General features: G+C 39.7%; 2 protein-coding genes across 4 annotated transcripts; one reads left to right on the plus strand and one right to left on the minus strand.

The window, feature by feature from the left end:
• Positions 1–47: 47 nt before the first annotated feature.
• LOC113579864 (sushi domain-containing protein 6-like) lies at positions 48–8,635 on the minus strand. 3 transcript variants are annotated; one of them, XM_035533142.1, is made up of 7 exons: positions 8,549–8,635; positions 7,313–7,451; positions 6,482–6,682; positions 1,997–2,191; positions 1,602–1,740; positions 869–1,227; positions 48–739 (listed from the first exon to the last, which is right to left on the minus strand). In XM_035533142.1, exons 2-7 carry the CDS (start codon positions 7,419–7,421, stop codon positions 714–716), a joined length of 1,029 nt encoding a protein of 342 aa, XP_035389035.1. In that variant the 5' UTR covers positions 7,422–7,451; positions 8,549–8,635; the 3' UTR covers positions 48–713. The 3 variants fall into 3 exon arrangements, with proteins under 3 accessions (XP_035389035.1, XP_026869865.2, XP_035389036.1); XM_027014064.2 differs by having other exon boundaries at positions 6,482–6,673; positions 8,553–8,630; XM_035533143.1 differs by lacking the exon at positions 8,549–8,635 and adding an exon at positions 8,063–8,533.
• A 1,192-nt stretch (positions 8,636–9,827) lies between these two features.
• mthfd1b (methylenetetrahydrofolate dehydrogenase (NADP+ dependent) 1b) lies at positions 9,828–23,565 on the plus strand. Its single transcript, XM_027014069.2, has 27 exons — positions 9,828–10,002; positions 11,711–11,795; positions 12,322–12,381; positions 12,617–12,670; positions 12,945–13,081; positions 13,251–13,351; positions 13,606–13,742; positions 14,543–14,654; positions 14,902–15,029; positions 15,692–15,789; positions 16,122–16,295; positions 16,591–16,727; positions 16,817–16,863; positions 16,960–17,067; positions 17,183–17,257; positions 17,419–17,521; positions 17,664–17,740; positions 17,859–17,999; positions 18,369–18,437; positions 19,430–19,541; positions 19,794–19,933; positions 20,043–20,084; positions 20,475–20,575; positions 20,692–20,869; positions 20,974–21,081; positions 21,638–21,790; positions 22,910–23,565. Exons 1-27 carry the CDS (start codon positions 9,923–9,925, stop codon positions 22,997–22,999), a joined length of 2,847 nt encoding a protein of 948 aa, XP_026869870.2. The 5' UTR covers positions 9,828–9,922; the 3' UTR covers positions 23,000–23,565.
• The last annotated feature ends 120 nt before the right edge of the window (positions 23,566–23,685 follow it).

Here is a 23,685-nt window from a genome sequence, read left to right on the forward strand (position 1 = left end):
CACGCACGCACACACGCACGCACACACGCACGCACACACGCACGCACACACGCACGCACACACGCACGCACACACGCACGCACACACGCACGCACACACGCACGCACACACACACACCTCTTAACAAATGGCTGGCAGTGACAATGAATAAATGGGGGAAACTGACATGAGAATAGAAATAGCCCTTAGTATGGTGTGGCAGTTGGCCAAAAACAAATTGAACAAAACCTTTAGTGCTACCACAAGTATCCATGCATCATTCACAATGTCAAGTGGTATTCTGCGCATTTTAATAATGTATAAGGGTGAGGGGGTTTCTTGTGTGCGGGATCAAGTATGATCATGTGACCACTGTGGTTGACCTCTCTGAACAGAAAACCCCACAAACATTTAATAACAAAATATTTAAATACCAAGTTAGGCCTTTCATAAATCATTTGCTCTCTGTACAGTGCTGCTACATCTCCTACTCATAAACCTGAAGGACACAGAGGAGCATGTGTGATATACGCATATGTGGAATTAGTGGGAGTTCTTGACTGGACAGTATTGGTGGCTTCTATCAGGCACTGGGCCTGTCAAGTTCAGTATCACCTGAGATTGGCTGAGCGGTATTTTGCAGAGGTGCAGCACAAAGAAAGATCACAAGTCAGGCCTGCAGGACTGCAGTCTTTGTGGAGGCTGTATGGCAGCTTATAGATGTCCAGGAGCTCTCAGGATTCCTTTAATAGGGGAATGTCTACAGAGAAGAGTACAGGAAGATTAGTTATTTACTTACTACCACAAGCTTGACAATCATTTGGTTTAACTCTTGATATGACTTTGGTTCTCCAGCATGTGAAAGAAATCAATCAACCACAGTTCCTACCATCAGACAGGTCCTGCTCTGAGCCATGCAGAGACGTATGTAATCTATTCTGCTGACTAGCGTCTGGGTTGTGACACTGGAGTGCTGTGGATGCGGCTGTCGCTCCCTGCACAGCATCCAAGGAAAAGGAGGAGGAAGAGGATGAAGAGGAAGGTGGTCGATGCACAACTGCATGCTGCGCATGTGTGACTGAGGCCTGGGCTGAAGGCTGCTCCAGAGATTCCAGCTGCGCGTCAGGGTGTGGCCGGGTCAAGACCACACCTCCAGCTCCAGACACAGCCTCCTCATAGGACGGCAAGGTCACCTGTACACCCTCCACCATGATGGTCACAGGCTGCCCGGATCCTCTTTGCTCACGCCTACCAAAGGGGAGAAGGTGACTGAGAATATTCCTAGACTTCAAAGCATTTTTGAAGAATAACGCATGCTGAAAATGAATGTAAACAAAATGGAAATGATATATTATGATGAATAAAATTATTTGGCATATTTTTTCTCTAAACCTACATCTAGCACTGAAACATGCATGACATAGTAATTGGAATTGTTAAGCGAGAAGCCAGTCGCAGAATGAGTTTAAGTGCTTTGGTGTTTTAATGAGGCACACCATTCATTCAATTTATCATTTCCAAAATGTGCAAAAGCTTCAAGTTTGCAATAGTTATTCATGGGAAAATAAATCTGCCTGTTGTAATAGCTGGAAAAAAAGAAAAAAAAAAAAAAAGTGTTTTACCTTCCATGATTGAAAGACTTTAGCTTGGGCTGCAATAACACAAATAGCACCACCAGCAGGAGGACCAGTGCCACAGAGCTGGCAGTGGAGGCCACGATAGACAGTGTGTTTATTCCCAGTATGGGAGATGTATTCTTTTCTGCAGAGAGGAGAGTTTAAAGAGTTACCAAACCTTCCTCCACCGAGAGCTTCCAGGCAGGCGCATAACTAGGAAAAGTGGGGATTAGATGCATAGCCCTTGCTCCTTGCTTACCAGATCTAGCTATTTGTGGGAGCTGCTTCCTGCACTACACTTAAGTCATTTTTAGCATTAAAGAGCAACAAGCCTAAGCACACTAACCGTGCTTTTGGAGCTTAGGAATAAGCCACAGACATTAACAGATAATTACAGTTACCCTGGCTGAGCACACAGCTGATCTGCATGGGGCTGTCCCATTCGCCGCTCTGGCAGGTGAGGTATTTGTAGTCCCCCTTCAGTGTGTAGCCTTCGTCACAGAAGTACTCGACCACTGTGCCATCCGTCAGACGATGGCATGGGGATGGATGGCAGGTGTAACCCCCATTATTTGGCTCAAATGGAGGACCACACACTGGAATACAAAGCATGGTACAGAAAAAGGCTTGATTAAATGATGAACAGAGAAATTATGCTGAACGTCACCATTTTTCTCCTATATTCTCAAATGAACAGGACCGAATAGAAAGTTTTGCTATATAGAGAAGAATGAGCATAATTAGTTTGCAGTTTTTGAATAAATGTATTAATGAGCATTTTGTATACAAGTGTACCTAAAAAAATAAAAGAATAACATCAACCTAACCAATAAACTCATATTGCGCATGTTTATTAGTAGAGACATACTGTAAGTGAAGAAGAAAGATCCAATTTCTGTATGCATAAATCTGAGTTTAGATGGTTCTAAACAAAGGATGGCTCAAACCAAGAGCACAAACACATTTTGTTTACAAATTGTATTTAACTTTCATAAAGTATGCTCTTTAAACTATGCCCAGATGTTTACCAAGTCTCATGTGCAATTTTGGATATAACAACATTGTTGCCCTTGCTGAATTTCTCTGGAATTTGCAAGGAATTTTCACCAATTGTTCCTCAGTGAAAGAAACAGGACATCACCCAGAATTGTTCTTCTACTGCTATAGTCCAGGGACGGAATTTTGTCTGCTGTTTCACAAGAGGGAATTGACGGACCTTTGTTTTAGGCTGCATGTTGGCATTTGCAAACTTGCTGAGTTAACCTGGGTTAATCTATTGCCCTAACACTGATCAGATGTCAGCTCAGATTCCACCCTTACTCAGATTAATTAATTGGGGAGATAGGCCTTTCAGCCATTTGCTGTTGTTCAACTGTCCATGTGGTGAAGAAGGGAAAACCAGAGTGGGACGTGTGATAATAAGGCATTAAAGCTTGTATCTCTGCATGATACCTACCTACCTATTGTATGTCTGCTACTTTAACTAATGATGTCTTGTTTGATTTAACTCTGTACTTGTAGAACACATCTAAAAGTTGACAAATCTATCCACATAACGCATGGCATGCATCAAAGCTTGTACAAACCTTAATATTACTATATGACTATCACATCTGAACCTATGAACATCAAAACAATGGATGGAGATGGGGTTTCTATAGTGCTGGCACTATCCTACAACCTGCAATCTATATGAGGGTGTAAAATTCTTGGGCATCTTTTAACTAGAAAATTGGCAACATGGAAACAAGAAGAGTTTTTTAAACTTTCATCCCAGTGTCTCCCACCAAAAGGTTTCAATATTTTATAGTACTTCATTTTTTACATAAAAATGGAACATATTTTAAAAAAAGACACTTATAGCAGCATTTTAATGACTAAACATCATTAATAATTATTCTATCTTTTTTAATGAAATTAGTGGTGTATAGTTTGCAGACCTATGTAGTTTTGAACCTATGACACCACCAGTGTCTCTATTCTGTTGGCTTTCAATGCTCCAAGTGTTTTACCAGCACAATTAAGAATAAGTCACCAAAGCTTAATGAGGCTTCTTCTGCCCATCACCAACAGAGAGCAAAATTATGTTGCTCAATACTAAACACCTGGGTGCCTTGTACTGTTAAACACAGCCCATTTGCTTCCTTCATGGAAGCTTGCTTTGTGCATTGTGCCATCTGCTGGTTTGCATGATACCTACCTACCTATTGTATGTCTGCTACTTTAACTAGTAATGTCTTGTTTGATTTAACTCTGTACTTGTAGAACACATTTAAAAGTTGACAAATCTATCCACATAAGGCATGGCGAATGCAGGCATGAATTCTGTAGAATTTAAGAATTATGACTAGATTTTTTTTTAAATGTATGTGTAGCTTCACAACCTCATTAAGCTTGGGGGCTTGTTCCTAATTGTGCTGGCAAAACATCTGACACATTGGAGCACTGAAAGCCAACATCAGAACAGTGCCATCACCTCAGCCAAATCTAAAACTCTGGATGCATGGACTTCGGACTTACGTTTTATGACATTTACTAAAGTGACGAATGCAATTCAGGGTATGCAATTTATATTAATTTGGAATACAGAATGAGTTACAGTGTCATCGTCAGTGGAGCAATTGTTATCGAAGACCAGACGTTCCAATAAAATTTAACATACCTACCGCCCCATATGCAACATACATCATGCTTATGCTGTTTGGAGGGGAGTGTAGGAGCTAAAAAATAAAAAAGGTAACTACTGCACTACAGGAGGCCCCACCAGCATGCAAAAAGTTATGATGCATTATTTATGTTGCAACATCCTTGATCAATAATTCCTTTAATCTGATCCAGATTAAAAGTATAACCACACATCCATATTTACTGAGTTTGAAAGACAAATTCAAAATCTTATCAAAGTATTTGGTGGCACCACTAGACTGTTGTCACAACACCCATTTTGGGAAAGCTTGCCCTAAAGGGAATATTGTAGGAGAAACTTTACAGTATTGCATCCAATTTTCTTCAATGGGATTTTTTTTCTCTTCAATGCAAGGGTACTTCATTGTGCTTTCACTTGGAATGACATCTAAGAGGGAATCTGGAATGGCATATAAAGGGGGGGGGGGGGGGGGGGGGCTTTTGTGCGAGGGGAGGGGGGTCTTCAAATGGCTGAAGATGCTACTTGTGGTACCATAAAAGTTCTAGCAGTGAGGGCATTCTGTCAAAGAATGCCCAGAGGAGGTTGAATCCAAGTCCATATACAGATTTAGAGGCATATAAGAAACCCATCCTGTCACCAACTTCTACAACATATGGAATATCATAGCCATTCTCTGTCCACCATTTGTTTTTGAGCCCCCTTGTTCGGCACTGGACAAAAGCCATGGCTCTGGACTGAGCCTGCCTCTTGGCTTTGCAAGTGATGTCCTGCTGCCAGGAAGAATAGGCCTGTTGTTTTTTGGAAATAAGATGTTCATTGTTCCTTATCATTGTCAATGAACCAGTCCTGGCTTTTCTTTCTATGAAAACCAAGGACTTCTCAGTCAGTGTTCAGGATGATGATCTACACTGAACTCCAGTATGCCTCAACATCATTAAGGTACTCTGATGGCAGGCGGTCACACAGAGCAGCTTGAAAGAGTGTCTCCGGTATTTCCAGGTTCCTGATGTTTAGGCTGGGGCAGCATTGCCTTTTCTTCCCTCTTCTTTTGGTCTGATGGCTATAATTGAGTAGACAAGACAATAGGCTGTCCATCATCCACCTGTGCCTATACCTGTAGGAGTACCCTATGTAACACTGCATTCCATGTTCTCTACTGGAAAGGGTACCCTTTGTGACAATCATGTAGTGTCTGCATAGAAAGCACTTCATAACAGCATCGTTTTCCAGTGATAGGGCACCTTAAGTTTAGACCATTGTAGGAGCACCCTAAAGGGTACTGCATTTATTTCTCCACTAGAAAGGCATTCACTAAAACATATTCTCTAATTATCGTGCTCTAGAGGGCACAATAAAATTGCATAAAGATGCATCTTAGAGGGCACTTGATCATGCCCCCTACACATACCAGCTGTCATCCCCCGCCCCCAAGTCCACCAATGCAAACACTGATTATATTTTAATTAAAATGTAAACAAAATCATTGTTACAGATTGTTTCATCCATCACAAAGTCTGATCTCAATGGTAGGGCGAATGCTTTTCTGTTGCACCACTTGGGAGCATCTTTGCCAAATTTCTAACAAAAGCAATCAACTTTGGGCAGCCTCCTGCTGAAAAAGCAGCTGCCAGTGGACCTCTGATGCCCACAGAGGAGCAAGCAGCATCAGAGATTTGTTTATTGTCGCAGAATAATACTGTAAGCCCTGTACCTAACTTGCTCAAGCCTGACAAAGTAAACCAATTAGTTTTAATTGTTTAGTAAATGGTAGCCCATTTTGTGTGCTACTGTTTTCTTCGTTAAGCACAGCACACTGAATATATACCATTTTGCTGCCAAGACAGTGTTTTTCCTTTGAACTGTTTTGTGTTCATTTCATAAATGTCATGCTAGCTTATATTTTTTCTAACTCACTGTTAAAGATTTTTTTTTATCCTGTTCTCTGTGGACAATGTTCAATAAGAGATTAACCTACAGAAATATATAGCTAAATAGCATAGGCTATGTACATTTAAACCTGTAAGGTTTAAACATATTTGTTAGTTTTCTATTATTGCCATGTTGTAATGTTTGTAACATATGCAATTGTTCACAAAAAGTGTTTCTCTGCGCAAACTCCGGTTTATGGGGGTATTATTTGAAGACAGAACGAAAAAAGTCAATGCTGCCTGACCCTACCTCACAGGTCATTTTAAAAATTCAGACAGGACATTAAAACAAGTTCAGTTATATTACTCACAGTTATTGTGCAGACAGCGAGGTGGGCCTGAAGTCCAGAGGCCCTCTCTGGTGCAGATGACAATATTGGGACCATCCACAGTGAAGCCTGAATCACAGCTGTACTGGAGCACAGTGCCAACTGGGAAGGAGCCTCTGTTGGTCTCTGTTACATTGACTTGCCCGTGCTGGATGGAGAATGGCCTCACACAGCCTAAGAAGTCAATAGTCATCAGAAATTCCTGACATTAGACATGCTATGGAATCAGAAATGTTTTTGAAGTACTACTTCATAGGTGTGGGCAGAGAAAATGCAATCAATAATTGCAGGCTTATAAGTACAAGACCAAGGGAATGTGGTTTCATCTTATGCAATCATGGTGAGCCACAGAAGTGCTAGAAGGTTTTATTCTATTGTTGGAAAAAAAAAAAGAAAAAAGGATTACCTGCAAAAAGGTGATTTCAGCCAGAAAACAACATTCTGTTTTGTGTTTTGAGGACATTATTGACTGAGAGAATCTCTTTGGTAGGCTTGGGAAATGGGTTATTACAAAACTGTATATTACCCCTTAGCATTTCTAGGTTAACCCTTAAATTGCTAAACAAGAAGGATGTGTTGTTTTCACCCTCACAGACATTATATTTAAATGTACATAAGTCTCCCAAATACAAAGACAGCTCACAGATAAATAGATATAAACAGATATAAATATATATAGGCTAAATTTCCTTTAATACATATTAATATCATACTGTTTATTGGTTGCAATATTTTGCCTCAAACACAGTATTAAGCCCAAGATCAGCACTGCAACAGAGAACATAAATTAAAAACTGGCTGAATGGGTATTACTTGATGCCAGGGCAGTAGTTAGTGCACTCAGGAAGAACAATAGCGTCCAAGACAGTGGTGCTGAGAAGACCCCGACAGATGACGCACACTTATTAATTCCTTTTGACATCTTATTCCTCCACAGCAGGCCTATGGTCTCCTGAAGAATTAAACAATATTTAATCTATCACTGTACATTAATGTCGGAACGCCACAGTATAACTGCAGTAACAGATCAATAGCTTTCTGTTTAGTATGAAGAGCTACCCTGGCTTGATTTAATTGGGGTTATCATACATTTTCAAAAGATGACTTTTTTTTTTGTAGAACAATGTTTTCTAGTTGACCATACAACTGTGCAATCACTGTTTAATGCAAAGCCATAAATTACTGTCAGTTAACAGCTACACTTTATGTTCCACGCCTTGTGAATGAAAAACGACTTCCTTGTTTTGTTTCCAAATATAGTTAGTGCAATGTGACTTAAAACTGACGCTGAACCATAGCTAAATGTTGACGTGGTAGCGAAAACCCTGATTTTCATCACAATAATAAAACTATTATGCAACATATTTAACGTATTTAGCAATAAACTAAAAGATAGCTGAAAGATGATTTAACACCAGAAACGTTGCTAGCTAACTAGCCATCTACCAATTGTTTACAAAATCGAAACTGGCCGGTAGTGTAATGTTAAGAACTCTAACTTAACTGGAAAATTAGCAACACAGAACACCTTCAATGTTCGACTAACGAAATCGGGTAGCTAACCTGAAATGGTGATATTCTTTATTGACGTTCCAATTTATCTAGGTTAGCTACATTTGTTAGCTATCGTTTCATCTCAACAAAAGAAGCTGAGACAATGGCTACCTAGCTAACTAATCCTCGTTCCGTGTCTCAGATAGCTAGGTAGCTAAAGCGTTACGTCAGCTAAGGTTAATTAAAATTGACAGCTAGCTGGATGAACTGCCAATAATCTATCACAACAGCAGTTTCCCCACTGGTTGACAATATAAAACCAGCTAGGTGAGGTTAGGCTGTCAACGTTAATCTAGCTAGATTAGGTTGAATGTTTTGTTTTCTAGTAAGCAAGATTTTATAGTTCTTCTCATTTTGGTAACCGTAGCTAGCGAGTTAGCGAGCTATCGAGCTAGCAAAGCAGTTGAAATCTAGCCACTCGTGTTTAACTAGTGTACTCCGTTGAGCAAATGTTACTTCTCCCATGAAATATTAACATCGTATAATTTGACTCACTCACAGGCTCCTGTTCCGTGGACAAGCTGAACCTTGTTAGGGATAAGTAGCTAGCAAGGTAGCTGTGCGCCCTAGTACAACTGTCAGATAGCTGACCAGATGACCTGCCCGTTAAGCGATTTCGCTGCCCTTCTAAAAACAAGATAATTTCTAGAGAGGAGAATCGCCACTCTGCAATGTCTTCCGCGTTTTGTCAGACGCTAGAGGCACCCGCGAGAGAGTCCGGAATGATTGGGGTGAATGGTGCTAAGCGGCTAAAAACGAAAGGTTAAACTAGTTTATTACCACTTGGCCAGGATCTATCGTTAAAGTTGAAAGGCAGAAGTGTATTGTACACCAAAATAGCAGAGAAAACGTACACGTGTATTTCCTTTCTCCTTAAAGCCAGCGGGTTTTTAGCCGTAAAACGTTAGCATTTATGCTACTCCAGGGTCAGTTCAACAACCAATCAGCACTCAGTAGCAGAAACGCTGGCGTTTTAATGCCCAAAAACATTTGCTGTAGAACAAAATATACAGGTGCGTTTTGTTACCATTTTAGTTTAATACAAACTTTTACTTTCCAAAATTAGAGGAAGATCCTGGCGCTGTAATGAGAATCTTTTTTTCGTTTTTAGCCGTTTAACTATTCATGCACTGAAGACGCTTTCGCGGGCGCCCTCTGGTGTTTCGCAGTCATTTTTTATATAACGAGGAATTGTACGTGAACGAGATCCATTGACAACTACAACTGTAGCTCAGCTACAAGCGCAAACATTGTCTGCACACGTAGACGTTACGTTGTGCAGTTTCCGAAGAATGTGGTAAAGAGAATTTATGTGGTGTCGGTTATGTTATTATTGAATTAATTAAAACCAACCACATTCAGTTAAATCAATTAAACTGCAGCAGCTCTAGTTGTCCTTCAACAACACTGAATTCATTTTTTAAATAGCAGAAAAAAAATCCTAACTGGAGCAAGATACATCACAACCATCCTTGCTCCTTTTCACCTTGCTGATCTATATCAATTTTTATGTGTTCATTTACGACATGTCAGGGACCCAGGTCAAAGAACCAGAATTAATCTCAGAATTTTACGAATTTTTTAAACAGAATTGAACGTGTTTTCACATACAATTTAACTGTTAAGAGTCCAGTTGTTACTAGAAAATCAGAAAAATAGTTTCCCCTCTAATGAAGAATCACCACTTTTGTAGCTTTATGTCATTGGTGAAAAGCATTACGCCTACAATTTACGTCAGCTTTCATTGGTATTCATGAACGTTTTAATGTTGATATTGGGTCATGCACAGCTTGAGCGGTAGTCAAATTTTCGTGTTTAGCGCAAGTTACGTTCAGAGTTTCTAAACTCGAGGTTGTCCATTAAGTTTTAATGCAAGTTCGTTCTCCGTTAAGAGAATCTACAGAATCCGGCATGTCAGCCAAAATTATCAGCGGAAAAGAGGTTTCTGCGTAAGTTTTGTCTGTATTTTCTGTTAAGAGCCAGCGCTGTGCAAAAGTGATACCTAGGAATGTAACTTGGCTAACCTACCTACCTACTTAGCTAGCTAGTTAGCTAGCTAGCTAGCATTTTGGCATGCATGTGAGAACTTTGAGAGAATTTATGTAGTTTAGCGACAGTTCGCTTAATGATGGGTTGGAATCTTGCATAAAAAGAGGAACATTATTTAGCTACCTAGTTAGCTATCTAGCTAGCGTTCCTAGCTCTGTCGTGCACAAGAAACAAACGCGCCTGCCACGTGCGGCACTTACGCGTTTATAACTGTTAAATATTCCATTACGTTCGGAGTGATTAAGATGATTAATTAAGTACTGAAATTGTTTTATTATATTGTGAATGTGTATTATGTAGCTTGCTGGGGTTTTTTATTTTTTATGGTGGCCTCTTTCTCTGGCACTAAGTATTCGTCTGCAGTGTAAAACCTAAAAGACGTTTCTTTTCTTTTAAATCAAAAGTTCGTAAGTTCAGATATAGACCGAAGCGTCTTTGCAGAAAACCACCGGAGAGACCCTTGAGAATCATTCAGACTTTATGTCGTCTATGCCCAGCCTCGCGTTTGCACGCCCTCGCGTGGAAGTCGAGCATAGATTAGAGGAGCGTTTATATGTTTGTAATGCCGATGCTTCACGAGTAGAGAATGTTATGGTCCCTTTTAAGAGCAGGATTTTCACTTGATTAGCTGCACCAGTAGTAACAATTGCTTCAGCTACTTGCCTTGGTCACAAGACTGAATACCTAAGGCATTTTGTTTTGTCCATTGTGTGACTAAAGTCGTCAAGTTCTTAACTGTCAGCCTATTTAAAGAAAACAAACATTGTAAAAATTGTGTGATCTCTACTAACTGTATTTGAACAGTGATAATGAATGATGAGACCATGATCATTTCAAATCACTGAAACAATAACAGTTTAGGCCTGCTGACTGACAGAAAACGGTTCAAAAGACTTTTACCCATGTTCATGGCTAAGGATGTTTCATAGTGTTTGTGATTAATTACTGTTGGCTTTGGTATGTTTGTGATTCCATATCTATTCACAGTATTTATTCTCTTGAATCATTGTGATTTCCTCTATTTTAAATGGGAGTCACTTTTGCAAGACTTTCCTGCTGTCATTATATCACCTCTGGATTTCAACTTGGGCGGAAGCTCTTAAATCCTGAATTTCAAGACAAAAGCTTGTTTTTTTTGTCTTTTTTTGTTGTACAACAACAAAATCAAAATTTTGAGATATAAAATGTCCTCGTGACATTTACTCCTTAGAAATCCATACTTGGTAGCAATCGTTTTGCACAGAGCACAGTTAGCTGTTAGTTCTTTTTCTTTCTCTTGAGTGTATGGTGTTATTATCAGTTTGTTATACCATCCACCTTTGGAGTCACTGAAAACAAGGAAACATTTTGACCCAGTTTTGACTGTTTATCATTATGCGATCCATCCCAATGCACAGTTGGACTGGCTTTCATTCTTAAGAGCTTTAACCCCTTTGACAGAGCTTTTGTCCTTTGACCCTAGTCATGCCATGGCTTATATGGGGCAAGGGATTACCAATTTGAAATGGTGTCATATTGATTTTTTTTTTCTTTGTCTCTTTCTCACACTCTCTCCTCTCCCTCCTCTCTTTGTTTTTTTTTTTGTTTTTGTTTTTTTTCAAAATCTAGCCAGGTGAGAAAGGGACTGAAGAAGGAGGTGGATGCTTTAAAGTCACAAGACCCAAACTTCAGACCAGGCTTGGTAGTGTTACAGGTCAGAAAGAGGTTTTTTTTTTGGCATTATAAGCTCATAGCCAAAATATACTAGGAGTGTATGAGTGTTTGTTTGTTTTTAAAAAAAATGTAAAAATAAAAACCTCACGCCTCTCACACCTCATTCATCTTCTGAACTGCTTGAGGCAGGATGATAAAATGTTCCAGCATTTACTCATAAATACAAATAACAAGCTGCCCTCCAAAATAGAAAGCTCCCACTTGGCTTTCTATTAGTCACATTATTTTCTAGTCTTATTCTGGTGGTGTTATTGACATTACTCAAGGCAAGAGAGGCATGTAGGTCCTTAGATGTTACCCTAGGACTCTTTGTGACTTCCCGTAATATTATTCGCCATGAAGTTAGATATTTGCATGATGACCACTCCTTGAAAAAGGAACATTTTTTTTTAGGTCTTTAATGTTTGGGGGTGGGGCTACCATAAACTACTAATAAATACAGTTGACTTATTAAGTCTGTAACTTGGGTGTTTACTGGTTACTGCTACACTGTATCTGCATTGCAGGTGGGAAACCGAGAAGATTCCAACCTATATATTAGTATGAAGCTGAAAGCTGCCAGTGAGGTAAAGAGCTGTATAGATTAGGTCATACATCTAGGTAGAATTTTGTTTATAATTTCCAAGTAATGAATTACAATAATGTACTATTATTATTAATAGAATTTTATCTATAAGCACCTTTCAAGATACCCAATGTCACTGTACAAAAATATGTAGTAATATTAGAAACACAAATAAAAATTATACAACAAAATTAAGATATAATAAAGGACAACTTTTTTCTTCTTGTTGATTTTAGATTGGAATCAATGCCATACACAAGAGACTTCCCCAGACTGCTACTGAAGATGAGGTGAGAGAACCTCAGGACTGTTTCCTAAATCTGTTGGCACTAATATTGTTTACAACATTAAAATATAGTGACAACAGTGGGTGCATATGCTAAACTTGTCTACACTGTATTTAGTCAGGAGGGTACATGCAAGCAAACTCTAAAAAGGAAAGTTATGCAAATAGAAGTTTATATTGTAATGCCTCATAAAATAATGTCATAATGTAAAAAAAGCAAGGTAGTAACCCTTATACCTCCCCCACTCAACACAACACACGCATACGTACACTCACAGGTTCTGCAAAGCATCAGAGAGGTTAATGAGAACTCCAGTGTCCATGGATTCATAGTACAGCTGCCTTTGGACTCAATTCACCGCATTGACACAGAGAAGGTCACCAATGCTGTAGCTCCAGAGAAGGATGTGGATGGGTAAGAAAGAACCCCTCACCCAATTCTGATCACAATGACACACATGTTAAAAAAAAAAAAATGGAGATGCTGATATTTATTACTTTCAATTTTGGAAGGCAAAGTAACTAAGACTTGTTGAGCTTTTCAATAAGAAATAATGCTGTAAAGTGTGCTTTCTGTTTCCTAGTTTGACTAGCATAAATGCGGGGAAATTGGCACGTGGTGATCTTGGAGACTGTTTCATTCCCTGCACTCCCAACGGTTGTATGGAGCTCATTAGACAAACAGGTTGGAGACATGTTCTTTAGTTTGAACCTGCTGTGCTGAGACTTAGTTGCACCTTTTGAGTCTTGCTTGTTTGTGAATGCAGGTATTATTGGTGACTTCCCTGCACTACAAATAAAGCATAAGAAGCAAACAAGCCCATTGTATTTCCTAGAATGATTTTGTCAAAAAGCATAAATAGGTTCCGCACTCACCAGTGGTTTAACAGTTTGACTGAAGGCACATCTCGTGGATTAATGATTCATACATTTATGCAGGTGTGCCCGTAGCAGGAAAAACAGCTGTGGTGATTGGTCGCAGTAAGATTGTTGGCGCGCCTATGCATGACCTCCTGCTGTGGAATCATGCGACTGTGACCACCTGTCACTCAAAAACCACTGACTTGGCTTCTGAGGTAAACCTTTAAACATACTTTCACTGGTCACCTTACTAGAAACACCCATTTTGCACCTATGCATACTGGCCATTTAATTACAAAAATATAATGGGTGCATTTTATAGGTGTACAATTACATACTGTAGCCCATGTTTTGCTATGCACAATTTCTCAGTTACCCTGTTCATCACTGGTCAGCTTTTAACAACAGGATCACTGATGCCTGAATATTCTCTTGGTAGTGGGTTATTTGTAAAACAATGGAGACTGACTGCTATGAGTTGTTAGGTTTTTACACATCACTGTCACTTCTGGGTGGGAGTGGTCTGCCACCCCAAACTATGAAACAAACAGCAGTTCTGTGGTCAGAAAGCTGATTACTGAGAACATGCTAGAAGATAAACTGTCTGGCAAATGATCTATAGTTTCTGACTGTACCTACAATGTTGGTGTCTCTAATTACGATGACTTTCACTCTGAAAAACAAATGAACTAAAGTGGTCAGAGAATTTTCCTGTAGACAAGAATGATATACTCAAGCAAACATTAAATTGAGATTTCACCTAAAACAGATTTAGATGTGTTTAAAGCTATACTGAATATGTTGTTCTAGATGAGCAACAACATGATTTTTCTGGGCCCTCAGGACTTTAGTGCTGTCTGGCAGTGAGAAAAATAGCTGTTGTTTAATGAAAAATGTCAGTATTATCACTAGTCTGTAAAGAGTAAATGAATGTGTAAAAAGTAAATGAACATAAGTTTATTAAACAGAAATTAAGGATCAGTAAAGTTGTATGTGAATACAAACAACTTCACAGGTAGGAAGAGCGGACATCTTGGTGACTGGGATTGGGAAGCCAGAATTTGTGAAGGGCGAGTGGGTGAAGAAAGGTGCTATAGTCATTGACTGTGGCATCAACCATGTTCCAGGTTAGTCGGGAGGGAAGAATGAAAAAAGCATGTTTCAGCATGAGAACATTTGAACAAAGTGTCAATTTGATCATCTTACTACTTTTTTTTTTCATTTAATTTTTACACAGTTTTATCTCAGTGCTAGTGTTAGTCACTGGCATAACCTCCCTACTGTGAAATCTGAAGCCCTTAATGACCCATCTCCATATCTTGCTGATCTATTGAAGCAGCATTGCCTAACCACTTTTACTGAATCTCCCTGCAGACAGCACTAAACCGAGTGGGAAGAGGGTGGTGGGTGACGTTGCTTTCACCTCTGCTAAGGAGCAGGCAGCCTTTATCACCCCTGTTCCAGGTGGAGTTGGCCCCATGACGGTAGCCATGCTGATGCAGGTACACCTCACTTTCTTCATGTGTTATCATGTGTGGTATCATACTTGCACCATTTGTAGTCAGATGCAGTTCTAGTTGCATATGTTAGACTCAGGCTTCTCTGGATTAACACAGGAAACAAAGCAAATTAATGATATAAGCAATATATATATTAAACCAAATCCTGTACTAACTGTAGTATACTAATGTAGTAAAAGATGAGATGTTTGAAATTGGAGTGAAGTACACAAGATGTTCACAGAAACGGAATGTTTCAGACAGAGGTCCATCATCAGTGGTCCAAGCACAGTGCCTCTGGAATTCTTGGATGTGGATCCAGATTGTATTAGAAAAAGCATTAGAAAAATTGTTTAAATTCTAACATTCATTCTATGGTGTACTAAATTTCCGAGAGTGTAGATCAGTTCTTTTTCTTTGGGTTTCCTAACTTCATTACTGCCATAGCAACAACTGGCAATAAAAACGTGTCACATTTAATGCAGTGTCCATGAGCACTGATGTGCATAACCACTTAAAATGACAAATCCTTGATTTTATATAATAAATATTTGTGTAATCCCTCACCTGTTTTGTACTGTAGGATTTTGGGTACTGGATCTTTTTACCTTTGTTATTCATCTGAGCTGTATGTCTGTCTTTCCTCTTCACTGTGTTCTCATCAGAATACTGTTCTTAGTGCTAAGCGTTTCCTTCAGGCACACCAACCAGGCAAATGGAATATGATTTATACCAAGCTCAACTTGAAGAGACCTGTCCCGAGGTTGGTCCGAAATAGTCAGATGTTAATATTTGTTAGGTAGTTACTACTGTCAAGTAGTTGTTCCCCCAGAAAGATTTTCATTTGATTCTGTTGAAGATGAAGTGTGTACTGAAGACCCATTTAAGTAGATCAGTCAGAAAGTCATGGCGTCTTATCAGACATTAAAAGTATCATATGTAATCCTTCAGTGTGACTACTAAAGATGCCAATTAAAATTGTTAATTGTCAGTTTACCAGTTGTACTTCTTGGAGAATAGAATAATTATTTAAATATCTTTTTATCTGTGTTTGGTGTTAAAATATTTGTGTCATTTTTCCTTTATTCTTCTCAGTGATATAGACATCTCCCGCTCTTGTGTGCCCAAGTGCATTGACCGTTTGGCCAGGGAGATTGGCCTTCTCTCTAATGAAGTAGAACTGTATGGCAAGACAAAGGCCAAAGTGCATCTGGAAGCTATTGATCGATTGCGAATCCAGCCTGATGGTAAATACGTGGTGGTGACTGGGTAAGAAATCTGTTTAACTGTTTTCTGGTCAGTCAGATGTTTTCACATGTGCATCAGAATAACATATTGTTTCACTTTTTGACACTTGATTACTCTGGCTAAGATCATTTTAAGACGATGCTTTCTCTTGCACAGCGTTATACCCAAGTTGATTTTTATTTAGATTTTGGTTAAATATTGGACACATTTTGTGTGACACCTCTGTGAAAGGTCTGACACCCTTTATTTGTAAAGACTGTATATGACTGTATAAGAGGCCTTGTCAGTAGTTAAATGTTTGCCATGAATTTTGTAGAATCACTCCCACACCTCTTGGAGAAGGGAAGAGCACTACTACCATAGGCCTGGTGCAGGCACTTGGCGCTCATCTCAATAACAATGTGTTTGCTTGCGTACGGCAACCGTCTCAGGGCCCCACATTTGGCATTAAAGGTGAGCCAGGCCGGTCATATTGTGAGATTTGCCATAATACTTTCCCACTTAAACATGGAGATCATTACGGTTCAATGTTTTTTCAATAGGTGGTGCTGCTGGGGGTGGCTATTCTCAAGTTATTCCAATGGAAGAGGTAGTTTGGCTTTTTGTAGGCTACATTTGCAAAATTCTGCTTCAGACACATTGTTAATATTAATATTATGTGTGCTGTATTTTCCACCTGATTTAGTTTAATCTGCACCTCACTGGCGACATCCATGCCATTACAGCTGCCAACAACCTGGTGGCAGCTGCCATCGATGCCCGCATCTTCCATGAGGCCACTCAGTCTGATAAAGTGAGAACTGACATTCTTTGAGCATAGGTAGAACTTGGTGTGAAAATGTTCTGATTTACTGACATTATGATGATGACTGGTAACTCTTATATGTGTTCTTATGATTACCATTCAGGCACTTTTTAACCGCCTAGTACCGCTAAGTGGAGGCCACAGGACTTTTTCCCCCGTGCAGATTAACAGACTAAAGGTGTGAATATTTGGCAATGTTGTATTGTTTGTTGAGTTTAATGGGTTCGATTTTACTTTGGGCATTTCCTAAATAAGGTATACACTTTCAATTAATTTTAATATTAAAATTGTGTATTTTAATTCCTGTGCTTATTTGTAATGCTATTTCTTACCTTGCAGAAACTGGGCATAGAGAAGTCAGACCCCTCCACATTGACCGAGGAGGAGATCACTCGCTTCGCTAGGCTGGACATTGATCCTGAGTCCATCACCTGGCAAAGAGGTATGAGAGTCTACAGGCACAGAAATAACTACTGTGTGCAACAAATACTAATCCATCTTCTTCCTTCTTTATACATTTCTGGAGTCTAGATGTCTGTACCCCTGGCTAGACCTTTTTTTGTTTGGTTTTTCTTCCTTCTTAGTGTTGGACACCAATGATCGGTTTCTACGCAAGATCACTATTGGTCAATCTCCTACCGAGAAAGGCTATACCAGAACGGTCAGTGATATGAACACACTACACATCTGATGGATATCACAGAAAATTATTCAAGTGAACACTAAAGTGTGTAGTGGCTATTTAAGGCTCAGGTGGTGTGTGTGTGTATGTGTTGCAGGCTCAGTTTGACATCACGGTGGCCAGTGAGATAATGGCTGTGCTAGCTCTCACAAGCAGCCTGGAGGACATGAAGCACAGACTTGCTAAAATGGTAGTGGCCACTAGTCGCAATGGAGAGCCAGTCACTACAGAGGACCTGGTCAGTGACAACAGTGATTGAAGCATATCATTTCTTTTATTTTATTTTTTTTTTTTTTTTGAAAATCATTATGAGAGTGTCTGTCTGTGTGAGATGTGTGGGGTTTTTGTTTGTTTGTCGTCCCCCGCCCCCCCCCTTCTTGACTTGTACATAGGACTGCTTCCAAACATCTGTTGCATCTGTATAGATTTTTAAAAAAGGTAAATCAGTAGAAAATCACAATATGTGACTCAGTGCAGCTTATCACCATTAGCTCTTATGCTTTAACTGTGTATGGGAAAGCTAGGCTGGTATACACACTGAGGAATACAGGTTTAATATTTAATAAACCCTTAATAAAGGTTTAATATTCCTTCTGTTTCCTTTCAGGGTGTGTGTGGAGCACTGACGGTGCTAATGAGAGATGCCATCAAGCCCAATCTTATGCAGACCCTAGAGGTGTGTGTGTGTGTGTGTGTGTGTGTGTGTGTGTGTGTGTGTGTGTCATACAAGGTCATACATATAGCTGTTCAGCTCACGCTGGTGTGCTTGTTGTTTTCCTTCATTCTTATTTATTTATTTGTAATTTATCCCAGTTACTCTCATGTTTTCTGAGAGGTTATTTTGTTCTATGGTAGGTCTTGCCTGTTTCTGACTGAGTGTAGAGAGAAGCCTTGACCAGAGTGTATGAGTGGAGCCAGAGCAAATACTGTTCCCCCTCAAAGAAATGCAGTCACCTTGCTCCTGCTCTGCTGGTCTTCTGTTCCCTGCTCACTTTCTTCCCACTTACACATGAAACAAACTTGCTACGTTGTAGACTTTGTTTTCATGATAACACTTCTGATATTCTGTTTTACTTTTTCACTGACCATGTTTTTAACAACTGCTAACATGTATAAAAAAAAAAAAAACTATTGTTAACAATGTGTTTAACATTGCCATGTATTGCAATGTGGTCAGCACAGGGGTTTTCAACCTTTTAAACCAGTGCCTTCCTTCTGTTCCCCTACTAAAAACACCCCTAATCTTGAAAAAGACATTCTACTCCTACTGAGAAGATAATGAAGTGCTTAAGATTACCAGCAGAATGCTGTTAAAATATTTACTTCTGTTGAAATATTTATAAATGTGAGTGTTAAGTGTTTTAATCTAAAAACCTTATCTCACGCCTCCTGACAGGTTGCCCCACTGGTTGAAAAGCCCAGTGCTGGCACATTCTCATGGGATGTAGCTATTGGAGTGATCTTGGCATGAGTGTTAACTTTAGCAAAAGCTGTTCCTTGCCTCAGGCCAAATCTTACCACTCGGTGTTCTGTTTCCTTCTGTACCACTCCATGGTCTAACACAGTACTCGAAGCTCGATTGGTTTGCTGAGCTCTGCACACACGGGGCACATGTCATCCCTTTAACTGTAAGTAATTGTTTGACTCCCAGTATTTCTGCCTTTCTAGGGAAACCCTGTGTTTGTTCATGCTGGGCCTTTTGCCAACATCGCTCATGGGAACTCTTCCATCCTGGCTGATAAAATTGCCCTGAAGCTGGTGGGTCCAGAAGGATTTGTAGGTAAGATTTTATAAAGGGCCTGAAATGCATCAGCACTGGCCTACAGTTCTCAGGTAACTTCTGTACCAAAAAGCATCTCCCAGATTTTAGTTATATGACAGCAGTACAATAAATAGACTATACCGTATGCATACAATGCTCATCTTCATGAATTGCTGTATTCAGGTATTTTATCACATTTTCTCATTCTCTCTATGTCTCGTAAGTTTGTGGAATGAAGTCTGTGTGTCCTTTGTGCTTTGTTTCTGGTAGTAACGGAGGCAGGCTTTGGTGCAGATATTGGGATGGAGAAGTTTTTTAACATTAAATGTCGATACTCTGGACTGAGGCCTCACGTAGTGGTGTTGGTAGCCACTGTCAGAGCACTGAAAATGCATGGAGGGGGACCATCGGTGAGCGGGATCACTTATTTGTAGGACTTAAATAAGATAATGCTATATAACTTGCCTTAGTCAGCCACGATAATAAAATAAAATAGCTGTTTGGTGTTTTTTCCCCTAGGTCACAGCTGGCATGCCTCTACCAAAGGAATATACAGAGGAGGTAATATTGTGTGTTTAATTAATCTGCCTGAGAAGAGAGTTGTGTGCATTCTGTACTGCAGACATAAGTGAAAGAGGTGATACTAAATTATGATCTAGGCACAGAGATTTGGAACAAACTGACTAGTCAACTGTCTTACCCCACCCCTGTAATGATGATTTTACATTTATGGCATTTAGCTGATGCTTTTATCCAACGCAACTTACAATTATGAGCAACTACAACTTGAGCAATTGAGGGTTAAAGGTTTTGCTCAGGGGCCCAACAGTGGCAACTTGGCAGTGGTGGGGTTTGAACCGTAAACCGTCCCATTACAAGTCAAGTACCTTAACCACTGAGCTACCAATTTCAAATATTTGTGTTATGCATAGTTATAGGATTATTTTTCAGAACCTGGAGCTGGTGGAAAAGGGCTTCTGCAATCTGAGGAAGCAGGTGGAGAACACTAAGCACTTTGGTGTGCCGGTCGTCGTAGCAGTTAATGCTTTCAAGTATGGAGTTATTGATAAATAATAGGATATTGCAGTAGACTGTAAACTACAGTGCCTACACAGACATGTCATGCATATTCAGACTGGGAGCTTTCTCACCATGGGGTTGTGTGCAGGACTGACACAGAGGCTGAACTGCAGCTGATCTGCAAGCTTGCTAAAGAGGCAGGAGCTTTCGATGCAGTGCAGTGTACTCACTGGGCAGATGGGGGTGCTGGAGCCGTCGAACTGGGCAAAGCTGTGCAGAAAGCTGCGGAGGCCCCCAGCAACTTCAGATTCCTGTATGACACTGAGGTAATCCCATTTTCACTTGCTGTGACTTGCTCCTTTCATATCCATGTCTTTTTTAAGTAGTTTTTACAAAATGTTTAATTTTGCGGTGCCCTACCATTCTATAGCTGCCTGTTGTTGATAAGATCAGAATCATCGCACAAAAGATTTATGGGGCAGATGAAATTGAGCTGCTCCCAGAGGCCCAGCATAAGGTTCATCTGTACACCAAACAGGTAAGGCCCTACCATGACTGACTATGAGGGTTCCGTCCCCTAAATGAAAAATGAACCACGTGTCATGTCATTATTAATAGGTTGGTTTAGAGAATGTTTGTAAAGCCCCAGGTTCCCACAGGTCAAGAAATTTCTGGAACATGTAATTTTATAAAGTCTATTCCAGACATGGAAAGTCAGGGGATTTGATCATTTTTGGGTCAACTCATGGAATATCAGTGAATTTGGTTTGTGGCATTTTTACATTTTAATTGCCATTTATCAAAAATGCTTTTATTTTATATAGTTTCCTATATTGTGTGAAAGTGGTTCTTACGGTTACTTCAACTTTCTACGCCCCTTTAACAAATACGGCCCATGTTTCCGTTCGTTTTAGGACATGGAAATTTTACTCTTTTAGTCTGTAAATTTTTAAGGAAACATCAGGGAATTTGACATGTGACTTGGTATGGGAACCTGGAAAGCCTGTTTGAAAAAATGTAAAACTGCTTCTTGACAGAAAAAATGAGTACATCTGTGCGTGTGTGCATCTGAAATGTTCTCTTTCTCCCCATAGGGCTTTGGTAATTTGCCAATTTGTATGGCAAAGACCCATCTGTCTCTTTCTCATGATGCAGAGAAGAAAGGAGCTCCCACTGGCTTTGTTCTGCCTGTCCGCGATATCCGTGCCAGTGTTGGCGCTGGGTTCCTCTACCCACTGGTTGGCACGGTGAGCTCTTCTATAGGAGTAATTGCTTTCTGCCCTCAGTGGACTTTCCATGAATTGAAAGGATTGAAGTACCATAGGCTAAGATTTGTGCCAGGGAAACATAGTGTGCGTATACACAGAGTACCTTAAGCATATTTAATAACTGGGATTTATGGTTATTCATTAATTTTCATGTGAATGTTAACATTAATGTACACTTAAATAGGGCTGTAAAGATAATGTCCCCCATGTGGATATATGTTCCAATATCAAGGAACCTCTGAACTCTGCCCATCAATTATAATTCACGCGCAAATCTTTTGTGTGCTATACAAAGGGTTAACTGAAGTCTGTCACATATGCCCCCATCCAGTATAAGCTCACAAAATTTATACAAATTCTATTTGAATGCAAGTTGCTAGTTCGGAATTTGAGTGTAGGGAGACTGCAACCAGTGAAAACGTTCATTCAGTAGCCAGGTCTGTTAAAGAAGTCACATTTTAAAGTTTGGTATTAGATTAGTTAACAAGTGCATGTGTTGTATATTAACATTTTAATGAATACATATAGTAGCCCAGGTGAAATTCTGGAGAAAAATGCTGGAGGATCTGAAAAAAATACAGTCACTCACCTGCCATAACACTTGCTCCCAGTTATGTGACCACAAAATCAGTGGATAATGTCTGAAACACCTGTGATTTGAGGCCAGCGGTTTAGGCCAGAGGATTACAAACGTTCTAGCAATGCCTCCATTTCAGTGTGAAGAGTATAAAGTGACCTGTTGAGTCAGACACATCCTATTGGCACCTGTTGTCATCATCATCTTGGGAAGGAGAATGATTAGTTTCTTCAGCCCAACAGACCAAAACTCATTGCAAGTTGTAATGCAAATCTGTGTAATGTAACAATTATGAAAAATTTGCCCAGCCCTCCCAGAACCTTTTACATACATGTTTTTCAGTGAATTTCCCACAAAACATGTTAGAAAAGGCATGCAACTTCAAGTTGATGACAGTTTCCACTGTTTATTGATGGATGAGTTGTGTGATGCATTGAAAACCATCGTCATGGAACAACTTATTAATGTTCTTGTTTGCATGAGAAATAATGCAGTTTTCACTTTGCAATTTTTCAATGCAGATGCCGACCATACCAGGCCTACCAACACGCCCCTGTTTCTATGACATAGATCTAGAGCCAGAAACAGGAGAGGTCATCGGCTTGTTCTAGAGAAGACACAGCTTGTGCAATAAAGAACTCACTTCTAGATTGCTTGCTTAAAAGTCAAATCAGGGAGCTGTACCTTTTTTGTGTGTTTATTGTTTGTTTTTTTGGTTTTGTTATAAGATTCTCTTTGCTGAATATTAGATGTTAAGAAGTTGTCTGCATCACATGGCAGAGATCCTTTGAGTTTGCACAAGAGCGTGTTTGCCTAAGGGTGTGGCCATGCTTGGAAACTACTGTAGGAGAATGAGGGTAGCACCTGTGTTTTTTTTGTTTTTTGGGGGGGTTTTTTTGTTGTTTTTTGGGGGGGGGGGGTTGGTGATTTTTTGTGACTGACATCACTTTTAACAGATGTTCTTACATTAGCATTCTCTGTCTGAGATGATGCACACTGAAAAAGTGAAATGTTTAGATTGGTTTGGGTTTTTACCTTTGCATCAATGAGACCCTAAATAATCTATATTATTTCTGTATATAACCCTATGTAAACTAACAATTCTTTGAATAAACTGACATTTTACTGACCTTACTAGAACTGTTAATAAAATCACGTTAGATGCCCACTGAATGGCCAAGAATTTCCAGAATGTGTGTTCCTTTGTCTAAGCAGTAGCTAAATGCTATGTCTCACTTGCTGTAAAAATAGCAGGAATGTGATCATTTGAGTTTAGCAATGTTACAGTAATATACTT

The sequence above is a fragment of the Electrophorus electricus genome, chromosome 13 (genome assembly GCF_013358815.1).
Source record: "Electrophorus electricus isolate fEleEle1 chromosome 13, fEleEle1.pri, whole genome shotgun sequence".
NCBI classification, from domain to species: Eukaryota; Metazoa; Chordata; class Actinopteri; order Gymnotiformes; family Gymnotidae; genus Electrophorus; species Electrophorus electricus.

Excerpts from the sequence above, each read along its gene's own strand:
- mthfd1b (XM_027014069.2), top strand. The coding sequence starts at position 9,923 with ATGCAAGTTCGTTCTCCGTTAAGAGAATCTACAGAATCCGGCATGTCA. Across the intron at positions 11,796-12,321 it reads CAGGCTTGGTAGTGTTACAG|GTGGGAAACCGAGAAGATTC; the intron begins GTCAGAAAGAGG and ends TCTGCATTGCAG. Across the intron at positions 16,296-16,590 it reads AAATACGTGGTGGTGACTGG|AATCACTCCCACACCTCTTG; the intron begins GTAAGAAATCTG and ends TGAATTTTGTAG.
- LOC113579864 (XM_035533142.1), bottom strand. The coding sequence starts at position 7,421 with ATGTCAAAAGGAATTAATAAGTGTGCGTCATCTGTCGGGGTCTTCTCA. Across the intron at positions 1,741-1,996 it reads CAGCTGTGTGCTCAGCCAGG|AAAAGAATACATCTCCCATA; the intron begins GTAACTGTAATT and ends TCCTCTCTGCAG. Across the intron at positions 1,228-1,601 it reads AAGTCTTTCAATCATGGAAG|GCGTGAGCAAAGAGGATCCG; the intron begins GTAAAACACTTT and ends CCCCTTTGGTAG.